The following is a 13657-nucleotide window of genomic DNA, read 5'->3' as shown; positions in this document are numbered from 1 at the left end:
ATGTTTTTGAAATTGTCACAATCTGTACAAATGACTTACAGGTACAAAGAATAAAATAAAGGTAACTTTACCTTACTTAAATACTTCCTGCCTTAAAGAAAGCATTTCCATGAACATAGCTGGTGAAAGGGTTAATATCTGCAGAGCTTTACACTAGTTAGAGCGTGTATGGTGTGTGCGTGTGTGTGTATGATCATGCAACTGCATATAAGTCCTGTCACTTTTTGCCTGCCACACATTGCATTATCTTTAGTCAAACTGTGCAAAGTCTACTTCTAGTGTTTCACAACAGTAGGGATTTTTTTTTTTAATAGATTCTGCTTACTCTGTGTATACCGAATCTCTTTGAGCCATAGGATCCAAGCCATAAAAGTCTCTAAGCATGTTGAATCCAATCAGAGTGCTGTTTTCTAAAATTTGCAAGTCGGAAGGATTCAGCGATATCTTGTTGATAGAAAGAACCAACAAAAAAGATGGTTATGATTGAGCAAAAATTAGTGGGTTTTTTTCTTCCTGATAAGCCTCTTGTTGGAGAGTTTATTTTTTAGTTTTCTAAGGAAAATTAAGTTATCGGGACACAAATTGTACTGGAAGATTGCCATTTTTTCATTTGGTAATAGAGCCATTAGTGACATGTTGTGAAACTGAAATCAGAGTGCTCATGTGTGTTTGTATTATGCATATTTGCAAATACACAACACTTAAAGCAGTGCCTCTCTGTGCACTTGTTAACATAGGTTTCCTAACATGTTTACTGAGTATAAAGGAACTTAGTTTAAAAAAAATTTTTTTTTTGAGGCAGATCTCTCTTGGTCCTAGTTACAGCTAACAGTTGCTTTTTGGTTGACTGGATGCGATTGTCCAGTAGAATTGGTTTAATATGGCTGGCAAGAATGGCAAGAGTTGTTTGTCTGAGTTCACTGATTAATTACAGATACAATTCATCGGTTTTAAAAATAAATTTCATGTACTGTCAATGTTTCATCCCATAGATTATAAGTTTAATTCCCTACCATAACTGTGAAACTTTTGGAGTGTGACTCAGACAGCAAGCACACACTATGCAATATGGTTTATCCTGTATTTATTTGTAAAAATATCAGACATAGATCCTCTATATATATATAATAGTGTCAAAATTACTAGTCATGAACTAAGGGGAGTGGAGTTCTAGCTCCTGTCTGGCTATTTCAGATAAGTGCAGAATGCATTGAATATTGGAGAGCTTAAAAAGTGCTTTCTTTTGTTCATTTAAAAATGTCTTAAATTTTTCATTAGAGTATAGAATCTTATTTTTTTTATTTTGTACAAGCTGCGCTTTTTTAATTATAATCACTGAAAAATTCACTATAATTTGATTTTATAGGATTTTTGTAGCATTACAAAAATATAGTAAAACTGAGGTTAATACCTGTTGTGGCTAACCATATAAAAGTATTAAATCTTAAACTTGAACAAAAGTCATATTTTTTTTTACTAGATGTTAAATAGGGGAATATTTTGTTTTGCAGGTCATTATCACAAAAGGTTTATAGGTCAGCTGTGTTACCAGCAGTTTTTCTTTTCCCATTTGATGCAGAAACTATTCTGGTATAAGATACTCACAATTTCCTAATTTTTCTCTGTGGGAGTGATGCATACATTTGATGCCATTTGTGTACTAAATTGTAATTTTGGGAATGCTGGAATAATTCCTACCAAGACTGTCTTAATTGTGCCATCCTGACATTTGAATGTCATCCTGGTATTAGCTCATAATAAAAGATAAAAATAAATGACTCAATTGTTCTTTTGAATATCCCTTTTTTTTTGTCTTGCTATCTAAAAGCTGAACTGCTGGAGAACATTTAATATTTATGAGTCTACTCTAACTATATAGTGGATGTTTAGTTTGGGTCTGTTCTTTTTTTAGTATTAACTCCCAACTTGCTCTCACTGTTAATCGAAAAGTGCATCACACGTTGAGGGATGGTATTGCTGTTCTCAGAACAGGTGCTTGCGTTTTGGTGGTTGGTTTTTTTTTTTAATCTGTCTCTACAGCAGGGTAGTTGCTGTTTCATTTTTCTAGCTGCAGGGAAATCCTTCACCCTAAGGGGTAAAGGAAGAGAAGTTTCTGAGAATAAGGCAAATTACTTAAATATTCTTCCTGCAGATCCTTGATGATATACTGTGTGCAGTTCCTGTATATGAACTTCTACAGACTGTTCTCTTCTAGCTTCACTTGGCTTTGTAGCTGTCTTCAAGAAACAAACTTGAGCTGCCTTAGTAGAAATAAAGGTAATCCCTATTCTGTTTTTCATCCTTCACAGTTTACTGGAACTAAGTATACTAACTGCTGGATAAGATGGATCTGAATAGCAATTAAATGCAATTGTAAACATACGCTAATCCAAGTGACCTATTTTATTTTTTTTAGGAAGCAGGTAAGCCCTAAGCATAACTGTGGAGCTAAATCATTGTCTTTCATGACAGCTTTGAAGGGAAAGGGAGGGAGGAGGAATTTTGCTTAGAACTTAAAGGACCTGACAGATGCTAGTTCTGATCAGCCTGTCTTACCATGGGCTGGTACCTTCACCTAGGTTCTTGGGCTCTTAAAAAAAGTGGTTATTGGTTGCCATTTGTCATCCTCTTCTCTGTTCTGTCTCCTGCAGAGTCAGACATGTGCTGGGTGTCTGTGTGTGTGGAAAGCAGGGCAGCTACCCTGGCCTGAGTGGCCTTGTTAAGGAAGAGTTGCGTCTTAATAGCATGATGCTGACAAGCGGAAGTCACTCATGGATGTAAGTTACTCACTTTTTTCCCCTCTCTGTAACTAAGATGAGAATTACTTGTTTTATTTATGAAGTGTAAACCTAAACTGGTTGATCAAAATCTTTTTTTAGTGCTTTGTTTTTTAATAAACTGAGTTTGATAATATTACTGGGTCTGGGTAATTTTCACTGGATCTTAAAGGAAAATCACCAACAGGGAAAGAGAATGAAAGACAGATTGTTCCCTGGTCCTATCTCTGACCAATACCCACCCTTACTCTAGTAAGGTGGTGTTACTACTATGTGGTAGACAAAGACCAAAACATCAGCAACAATCCAGAGTTGATTGGAAGCACTGACACCATGTTTTGTTGTGCTCCATAAAATAGTCTTTGTGAGCTTTACAGGCCAGATGACACTGTCAAGTTCTTGTGTTGAATGTTTTCTTAAACACAAGTGTAATACTTCTAAATTAGTTTCATATTTTTTAGTAATAATGCTGGCCTTGCATACAGTCCTTGATGCCTTAGTTCTTCAGTGTACAGTGTCTGTCTTGGATATTGAACTACTTATTGAGGTAAGTAGTTTGTAAATAATTTTGTTCTATAGCAAAAGAATATTTAGTTCAGGTTGATGTCTTTCAACTTTCCCTGCACGCTTTGAATGTATATGTGTAAAGCAGCGTGTTCATCTTGGGTCTGCCAGACCGTTTCAGCTTTGCACTGTCATGACTGTGCTGCAACCAGATCACGAGTGTAAGCTAGCAGCAGGCTTTTGTTCACCAATAGCATCCATGCAAAAATTAGCGTGTTGTCCTTTTGCACGATGTGAAAGCACAGTGCCAGGATCAATATAACTTATCTGATGGAACAGTAAGCTTCCTTCTTGCTACTCCCTGCTGCATAAGCAACGGGGCTGCTATTTACTCATCTTGGGGATAAGGCGGTAAGAAAGCATACCTGGTTTCTCAGATCTTTTCATTTAGTCAGCAGGGTAATGGCTCTGCTTTTGGGACAACTGTTTGTATTAAGCAGAATCTGTATCTTCCCAGTTAATGTTCCAGGAGTGGACTAAGTGATTTAGACCTATTATTCTAAAAAGATTTTTGAAAGTCTGTCTGAGAGTACTGGAGTTCTGATGAATGGCTACCCATTACTAGTAGGCAAAGAATTAAATCAATATTCAAGTATCAGGAAGTGCATTTCCTTGCTCTAATATCATGTGCAAGTCTAATGAATTTCAGTTTATATTTTCCCTGAGAGGATTTTTGAATTAAAAAGTGATTAAGCTATTTGTATTAGCATTTCAGGAAAAGCTAATCCAGGATAAGTTAAAATTTTTATTTTGCCCAGTATTTTAGAAAGGGTTGGTTATTACATTGGGCTGTGTGTTGGGCTTACTCATGCATTTTACTGGCACAAGCAAAGCTTTTTTTTTTGGGGGGTGCTATCTGTTGACTAAATTAAGTATAGCACTCAAATTGTTTACACAGTTCTCACACAATACCTGCATGAATAAAAAAAACACCTTAAAACACACTTAGTTAAAACTGTATGTTCATGATTAAGTTTGGGAAAGTCTAAATACAATTGTGTAACCAAGTGAGCTGCCAAAGTCTCTGTGGGCCTATCAGTGATTCAGAACCCAACCTCAAGTTCCCCCTACTCTTTTTTGTTCCTTGACTGATTCAGTTCTTGTCCATCTCTTAAGGGAAGTGCTGCTGCAGCAGCAGCAGTCTGAATACCAGCACAATTTAAATAACAAACAGTTCTGATCTTGTATGAACTTCAAATGCAAGCTAAGGCACAGCTAGATCTCTTTGAGGAAACAAAGAGCAGTTTGTTGTGACTATACTGGAGGTACAGGCACAAGCCCGTTACAGCACAGCTCTGGCTGTGGCCAAGCTCCAATTCTTCGCTGCAACCCTCAGGTCTGCTCCTAACACCATTCAGCTGCACATTCTCCAAACGAAGTACCTCACTTGCTGGGAAAGACTTCCATGGGAACCAGTCTCTCCTACTCCCATAAGTTTCCAATTACAGACTTAGAAGCTTTTGCCTGTTTTCTTTAAGTTGGTGTCTTTTTTTTTTTTCCCCAGTCACTCAGATACCATGGTGGAACAATCATAGGGCACATTTACTCTGAACTGCAGTAAACTTCAAACAAAAATACTATTAACAAATACACAGCATGGTCTCACAAAACCCAAGCTGAACATAAAATGATACCTCCTAGCTTGAATCTTCCATCTCATTAGACTTTTATTCATAATACTAAATTATACCAGTATTACACTTTTTGCTGTACCTTTAAGGGCACAGTCCCATCATGCCCTGTCAGCCCTGCGAATCTGGCTGTGTCAGCTGCAACTTTATAGTGTTCAGTCACTCTGCCTGGTCCTTTTGAGTTGCTACACCATTCATCAAGTAAGTGTTTAACTTTTTAATTCTGTTTCTTTTCCCCCCCTAACTTGGAAGTTTCCTAAAGGTATTCAGTTAAGACAAACTTAAGTTAATGGCAACTCAATTTAACTTTGCTGTAACAGAATAATTTTAGTGGTTTGGGCTTTTTTTGTCTTACCTGCATAGCAAGATAAGAAAAGCAGGAAAAAAGATTGTACGTAAATTAGCTCTACAATTAGCATAAAGACTAGTCATGAACAAGTTGTAGCAGCTGGAGGTTTGTTTTTCAGAGACATTAGTTTAACAGGAAAAGTATAGCTAGCAGTGAGCTGTTGTTATGTGCTTACATGTAAGTTAATACTGAAATGGTAATGAATCTTGTTTCTTTATTCAACATGCACCAAACAAATAGATTTAAATGCATTTATTCTCTCTGATTTTTATGCACACTACAAATTGCAAATATAGTATAAAATAGATTCTCCCCTGTAAGAAAATCTGGTTCCTGTTATGACAAAAATATAGTATTAAAGATTTGTTTTAAAAATACCAACTTTATAAAATGCTAAGTAAAAAACTAACATCAGTGGTTGGTATATATATTATGCCAAAGATCCATTAGAAGTCTACAAGAACCTAAAGGGGAAACATCTTATTCTTGCGCCTTATCTCCAGGTACAGTGAGAAATAGTTGCTGTTACAGGTGCATGAATAAGAAGCTAATTTCTTTCATCTATTGGGCAAGCATTAAAGGATCCGTAATGCCAAGTGTGACAAGTAGCTCTAATTCTCACTGTAGTCCAGAGTATAAAATTTGCTCATAATCTTAATAAAAATGTAGGTTGACCTTTTGGGTTGAGTCATATTAGAAGGATAAATACAATTTAGTACAGTCTGGAACTCTATGTAAACTTCTAAATAAAATGAATTAAGAAGCTGCTGCAAGAAGTAATGCAGCATTTTGCAAGGACTTGATTGTTTCCTACAAGAGAAGCAATGCTGGCTTTTCTGCATTTATTCTGAAAACTTACTTGTCTATACTTAAGAAGGTCAAGTTAACATTTTCTGCGCTGTTTTAAATATCGGAACATTTCACAGAAGCATGATATCTAGAATTTAGAAACTCGTTCCTTGTGCCACCTACAATTTAACCTGCAGTAAACTGAAAAACCTTAGCTTGAACAAACTGTAAAACAAGTTGTTTGACATGCTTTAGAAAATCTGTAGATGCATAGATGTAGCTCCATCCTTCCACTTGTTAACATGGTCTGAAATAACAGTTCTGCAGAGTGGACACGTTTTTTCTCTATTAAACCATAAAGAGATGCATTCTTCACAAAATGTGTGCTGTAATGAAAAGAATGAGAACTTAGAGCTTCTAAGCTCTTCCATTTATAAGGCGGTATATTATTTGCATAGCCTGATTTCTAAAAATAATCAGAAGACATACACTCACTAATCTAACTTCATGTTGTTTTGTTTACCAGTTGTACAAAATATTCTTAAGTTTGAAAAAAATTATTCTGATTATGTGTATTACCTGACAGATAAGCAGAATAGGCTTCTGAAATTCAGCTTGGCAGATTGAGCAAATATCATCCGATTCAGAACACTGTCTCTTGCTAGCTGTCACCCCGTAGTGCTGTAAAACAAGATAGTTTCAGCAGATACTAGTTTTGGGGGCAGGGAGGGAAGCCAAAGCAAAACACAAAAATATGAGGACAGAAAGGAATTGGGAATAAGGGCTGCTATGTCAGGAAAACTATTAAATCCCCAATCCAATAAAATGGTGCTAAGTTTTTTTTAATAGCTGTCTTGAGGCCTGAAGCTTATCTGCTCCCACTTACCATGCTGTCTAGTTAGTATCTTACCCTGATCACAGTTACTGGAATCATCTGTATCACAGTGACCTCTGAGCAAAACACTGTGTTCAGTTCCAATTTGATCGAGATAGCACTTAGAAAATGAGAAGTGCTTTATTATTCTTTTAGTTCAATGACACTGTGCTCCAAAATCTTCTATACACTTTACTGCATGAATGGCAGACTCTAAACAATACCCCTTACTACAGAGAAAGGTTATCTAGAAACTTAAAAATTCTAACAGAAGTTACTTGGATGTAAGCTTCCTACAAGCTTCAATTCTCACTGTATTTCAGCATAAAGCTCTGCCTGCATCCAGCCAATATTCAGTTAAAAAGTAGGAAGCAGGACAAAAAGAGTATGTTATTTCACATACGTTTATCTGAAGAGACACGCAGAATAGATTTCTTTGAGGTGGGGGTTTTTTGTTGTTGTTCAGATAATGTAAGCATGTAGTCAAGGAAGCAGGAGAAAAGTATACTGGGTTTACTTTGAAAATGCAGTTGCTTGCACAAAATAATATAGGACTGAGGTATTTAAAAAAGAAGTCTTTCAATGTAAATTGGGTTTATTGTTTTGTCATAAGAGAATTCAGTACTCACTGGTTGCGTACAAAATATCCGCAAGACCTGCCTGAAGTTTCTCAATTGTCCAAAAAAGCTCAAAAGCTGAAATAGGAAGAAAACCTGAGTTACATTTAGTGTTTTTCTCTGTGAACTAAAAAGCTTCCAAGCTTTTGTGCAAATGCCAACACTAGAAGTCTCACCGCTAGTTTGATGGTGGCAGGAACATAAGCAAAGCTGTAGTTCAGACTGACCCTATTTTAGTTGCTTAATATGTAACCAAACTAAGAATTTAGCCTGAAGCTTTTTTCCCAGTAGGCTTCTGTTCTTTAAAAGAAATATAGTGTTGAGGTTCTGAAATGAAGCATTCAAGTGCAAATATACCAGCATTATTATCATATATGTAGTAGTCTTTAGACTTATAATTAAGATACCTTAGCACTATGAAGTATTTTTCATGTTCAAAGCCGAACTTAGTGTACTGAGTCTGGTTACATTTGGGGCAGATTAGCTCTTTGGTGAAGTAGACAGCCAGTATGAACACTTACGTTTAGCATCACATGAGAGACACTAGCACAGAGAAAGTCTAGTTTCCTGGAAAATGGCGATTCTTGTAGCCATTAATTTTACCTTTATTTTTGCAAGCTCGATATCTGGTAACAGTCTGATCAATGTCTGATATGAAAGGACCTATAGAAACAGTGTTCTTTGCTATGCAACCTCAATCCATTCCCAGAACAGGTGCAGAAAAAAGATTTAGTGCCCTGAGCCAGCATTCCTATCAGTTTTGGAAGGCTGTATCAGTTTAAGTGAAGCATCGACTTGCAAGTCAGTTCAAACACAGGGGAACATTCAGAAATGTGTTAGTTTATGTGCCTCTAACCCTCCAGTGATAATTACTGCAAAATAGTTTGAAAGGAATATAAAACTTACATACTTTTAGGATGAGGTAGAGGAGGCCCAGCAATATCCCAAGGGTCCATCCTAGTACACTGTCCAGCTCCCCATAGCCAATAAGATAACGGAACCAAACTGGTATGGGGACAAACATACGGTAATACTGGCAGAGTTCTTCTAACAGCATGTACCAGTAGCCCTAAGCAAGACATGCAAAAGAATCGCTCAAGATTCAAAACACAAAGGATTTTTAAAATACAGAGAAAAGTTTGAGTAACTTTCTGTCATAATATCTTGAAACAACTAACTATGAAACATGAATGAAGACCTGATGATGAGTCTCAGCACAACTGTACAAATAACAGTAACACAACTGATTGCTGTACTGCAGAAAATCAAATTAATAGGCTAAAATAGGATGGCTTTGTCAGATGCCTACCTACTTAAAAATGCTATCAGACTTAATTTCCTAAGCATTAAAAAAGAAAATAAAAGTTACATGAAAAAGGAAAATAAGACAAATTTGGTCATACAGGTCAGCGTTGTCATCAGTGGAGTCGTCCCCTGCATTCAGGATTAAAAAATGAGTGTAAGGCCCGTTCTTTTATTAACAAACGTAAGTTACAAACTCTTTTTCTGTAAATGTTATTTCATGCTTGTCTAAAAAGCCTTATCTTGTGATAATTAACTCCAGTATAGGATGAGGTGATAAGAAAATGGTGGTGGTAGGGGGAGAAAGAAGCATAGAGTAGCTGGGCTGAACAGGTAAACAGAGTTCAATGATACCCTAAAAATGAGTGAATAACAAGTGCAAAGCACAAGTGTCCATGGAGCACTGTGTGTGCGCGCGCATGTATAATCATAAACATTTAGCTTAGCTCTTAACTTTATTTCCTTAAGTTTGTCTTTAAGACTAGATTTATAACAGGGAAGGAGTATTCTTTCTATCATGTACACTGGATAACGCCATGATTTGCTACTATTGACCAGCTTCTCTCTTTAATTTAGCCGCAGTTTAGGTCACAGCTGATGTAATGAAATTTTCAACAATTATTTTTTGGATATTGTATCACTGGCTTAAAAAAAAAAGAGAGATCGATTATAAACTGGTATTTTGAGAAATTGGTTGTCCCTGAGAAAAACTTTGCCCTGGTACATTTGAAAAGATAAACCTACCAAAACATCCTGTTCAAATGTTGTCATGTATGAATGGTACTTGTTTGTCCTTTCTTTTTTTTTTTTTTTTTGTCTTTTTAAACAGTACTAGTATTTGCTATTTTGACATAAAATTTGGTTTTTGCATGTCTCACCTTGGGAAGCACATTAAAATAAATACCCCACCAACCAATGTAGGCTTCTATAAAAATCATTAAAACTTAAGTGGTTTGAGGAATTAAGGTATGAATCAAATTCATTGATCTGACACAAATGCTGCTTAAGTTTATTAACAAAAAGAAAATTCAGAATTATTTTGAAGAGACAGAAAATACAGCTGTTTGCATGTGCAGATCTTGAAATCTTCCTATGTCAGTTACATGCTCGACAGTAAAAAATTTACTGTGCATCAGCTGCTCCATGCTAACAGCCTGTACACGCATTCTTACACTGCAGAAAATAAAAGTTTTCTTCATCCTCCCCCACTCAGAGATAGAAATAAACCCATTTATCAGATGACGTAATACAAGCAATTGTTTCAGATCAGATTGTAAATGTTCCTTGGCACCAACCAGGGAAGAATATGAAATGCACAGGGTTTTCTCACCCACAGTGTAGTGGTGGATTATACACAGACTTTTAATTAAAAACTTTTCTCTGGGTAGAATTTAATAATTAGCTAGTTTTACAGTAAAAGAAGCCTCATAAGGAAACAAAAATGAAGCTTGTTTTCTTACCTTGGATTTAAAGGACATCATAAAAGAAGGCACCAAGAGAATAAAGCACTTGAAGCCCATGAAGAGGAATTTCAGAATAAAGTCTGTAACTCCCACAATCCAAAGTACCTCCCAGAAGTTCATATAATCCACAGTAGGCTTTAAAAAGATTAAGCTACAAAAGAATTATCAGAAGTTAGTGGAGCACCCTATTTAGAGGAAAGGATAACCACAGCTTATCATGGCAGGTTTAATTAAAAAAGTAAACCTGGTTTACATCTAAGAAGATGAACTCCTTACTGCAAATTGATCATTTATGATCTCTGATAACCTTTCTGGTTTTGTACCTTCCTTTCTGTATGTTCATCACAACCCACATCCTCTAGAGATAGGCCTTCTTTCCCATTTTAGCAATGCAGCCTCATTTACAGCCACGAAACGGTAAGGGGGGAAAAAAAAAAACCTGGAAACACAAACTCCACAGAGCCCCAGAATGCCATACTGGGTATTCTGAAGGCGAGGTGATAGGGTCAAAGCTAGGAATTAAACCCACCTACATTCCCCATGGTATAGTAGTACCATTCAGTTGAGCATGCGGTCTAACTTTGCAAATTCCAACATACTATTTTTAAGGACAGCACATGCTCAGTTTGACAGAGGAGAAGGAATGGAGATGGAAATAAAAGAGAAACCAATGCCACAACTACAGAAAAACAGCAGCAGCCCAGATCAAATGTTCCCAGTTAATATCTGAGTAATTTATGATGTGAGTAGAAATGTTCCTCTACTTACCTGTAGTACAGTGACTGAGAATGAAAGGTGTAATACAAGAGGAGAGATGATCCAGCTAGGTATACTAGTAACCAAGCACATTGCAACTTGGAGCACCGTTCCTGTAAGATAATCGTAAAGACATATTACAGTCCTTATCATAGTAGCAGTGTCTTAAATAGATCTCCAAAGCACTGAGTCTGTTGCACCTGAACACAGTTTTACTACTAGAAGACTTTATCTTTGTGGTTTCAGGCCAAATGAAATAGGAGAATTCAATGGAAAGAGGTACAGCAGTAATTTTAATGTTTTCAACATGACAATTTCTATGTGTATCACGGTTTTGTCCTAAAAACACAACTAAAACCCACCCCACTCTGAAGAAACAACAAATTTTCCTTTGGGAGTAAACAGAAAGAGCTGAAAGTTTAAACTGTCAACTGCTATTTAATTCCACAAATATAGTTAAGAATTCTTCCATAAATTCCAAAAAGCTTTTATCAGTTGAAGTGATTGCAATATTCAAAGTCAGAGGGGGAAAAAAAACCTCCTTTTGAATTTTGCAGACCTTACTTATCTAAGAAGATCTACACTGTACAGAAGCATTAAGACTTTACTTCCATTTTGAAATCTTGACACCTAATATTGTTAGGTAAATAAAACAGTATCTCCATTCACATTTCTTTCAAAAAGTGGTAGATAAAGGTCTTGGTTAACTTACAGAATCTTGTTGCATAGGGTGATACTTACTCTTAGAAAAACCTGATTTACTATGCTTTTGTTTGCATACATATAAGTTGTTAGCAGCCCAATTCCAAGTGAAATGCCTATTAGGAAAAAAGGGTCAGTTATATACAAGAAAATTTAAAAAAAAACCCACTGAACTGGGTTAAAAAACAGCCACTTCTAATATGTCTTTGTAATTACAATTAATAGCTCAGACTAGCAAGCAAAAATAATTAAGCACATTGTACATATGCCAGCAAAGGAAACAAGAAGCCACTGAAATGTAGTTTAGTAAATCTCTTTCTGATGAATAAAGCAAATTAAAATAAAGCTAAAAATAAATTGAATTATATTTCAGGCATGGTTATTAGTGTATCTCTTGGGGGGAGAGGGTCTGTTCTCTTAGACCTTATTTTGTTATACTCTACCAATTATATGCTGCATGACCAATTTGACACACAGAATCAAGATATACGGCAGACTTTTGTGCAGCCACTGGAGGAGGTATCTGAGCTCTGAGAGGGAGCTGCCACCGGGTTCCTCTGAGTCTGGAGTAGAGTCATCAAGCCCCCCTGCTTCGCTGTGGGCATGTCCGTGTGAGCGGCTTTGGGAACCTGGCCGTGAATGCCAGGAACTCGCATTTTCTCTGGCTTCTCCCACAGCAGAGTTTAGCTGTATGCGAACATCTCCGCTATGATGGCATGAGCTCTCTCCTGACAACCTCGCTGCGTGGGCGCTCTGAGGAGATGAAGAGTCATCACCACTCCCTTGGCTGTTGTGGAGATGACTGCAATTTGGTTGCATGGTGGGATTTTTTTCTGGTCCAGATTCTTGCTATTTTGTCTCCTAGAATGGGATATAAAAGTCACAGTTGAAGTTAGAGATAACTAGTTCAGGGGAAAAAACAAACAAACAAGAAAACCACAAAAATACAATAGATTTAACTGAGTGATTGTCTGTGTGAAGTAAAGATTCTCTTTCTGAGAGATACTGTCCGTCTTTGTTCTGAAAGCTGGCACGCTGGGTTTGCACCCTGTCTCCACAGGGCAACTTTCTGTGTGCCATATTAAATGACTTGCTTTCATTCACATGCAGGTTTTCTAGCCTGCAGTGAACCTGGCTGCCTCAGCAAAATCTAACGTTGCTTCAGTGCAAATTGGAATACAAAAGCTGCTGAACAGGAGACCAGCACTAGCTTGTACAGAAGAGGTCTCAGAAGTGCTGCATAATTTCTCAGAAATAGTAACAGTAGTAGGCCAAAGAAGGAGCAAACAATGATGGGAAGGCAACAAAGAATACATTTACATGCATCCATAAAATGTTAACCATTTGTTCAGACAAGTCCAGTCAAAAGCCAGTGCACGCTCAAAAACTGAGGGCCATTATGAGATTAACCAGATTATCCTGTCTGGTTAAGTAAGCAGAACCAGGTTAGTCCATTTTTAAAGAAGCATATAAAAGAGCCTGGACCATATGACTTAGGTGAAAAAAGCAGTGCAGCCAACAAGCAGTACTCTTAACAGTGAGTCTATGCAAACGAGGTCTATTTCTCTTTCCTTTGGCATCTTTCTGTTGTCATGGGCAGTTTTTCACTTTTGCATCAGTCTTTACATTGGTCACACAGTGTTAAATCTACTTCTCCGGACTGGTGTGACACCAGAGGAACGATTTTGGAGAATGCTTTAAAGCTGGGTTTGGCACAATAGAGTAAAAGAGTAAATTGCATTGATTTAAACTATATACAAATACGGGAACTTAGTACCAGCTTCTGCTACTATATTTTTGTTGGCCAAAGATTACATCATACATCAATCTGGC

The 13657-nt window shown here is 36.9% G+C and overlaps 1 protein-coding gene across 1 annotated transcript; it reads right to left on the bottom strand.

Moving 5' to 3' along the window:
* Positions 1-6361: 6361 nt before the first annotated feature.
* Positions 6362-12681, bottom strand: RNFT1 (ring finger protein, transmembrane 1; the record flags this gene model as incomplete). Its single annotated transcript, XM_082008672.1, has 8 exons — positions 12268-12681; positions 11864-11940; positions 11135-11235; positions 10364-10517; positions 8512-8670; positions 7614-7679; positions 6690-6791; positions 6362-6496 (listed from the first exon to the last, which is right to left on the bottom strand). Exons 1-8 carry the CDS (start codon positions 12641-12643, stop codon positions 6362-6364), a joined length of 1170 nt encoding a protein of 389 aa, XP_081864798.1. The 5' UTR covers positions 12644-12681.
* Between the last annotated feature and the right edge of the window lie 976 nt (positions 12682-13657).

The sequence above is a fragment of the Phaethon aethereus genome, assembly GCF_964289735.1.
Source record: "Phaethon aethereus genome assembly, chromosome: 19".
Classification (NCBI taxonomy): domain Eukaryota; kingdom Metazoa; phylum Chordata; class Aves; order Phaethontiformes; family Phaethontidae; genus Phaethon; species Phaethon aethereus.
Note: the sequence above shows the minus strand (reverse complement) of the source record. Positions and strands in the feature narration are given on the sequence as shown.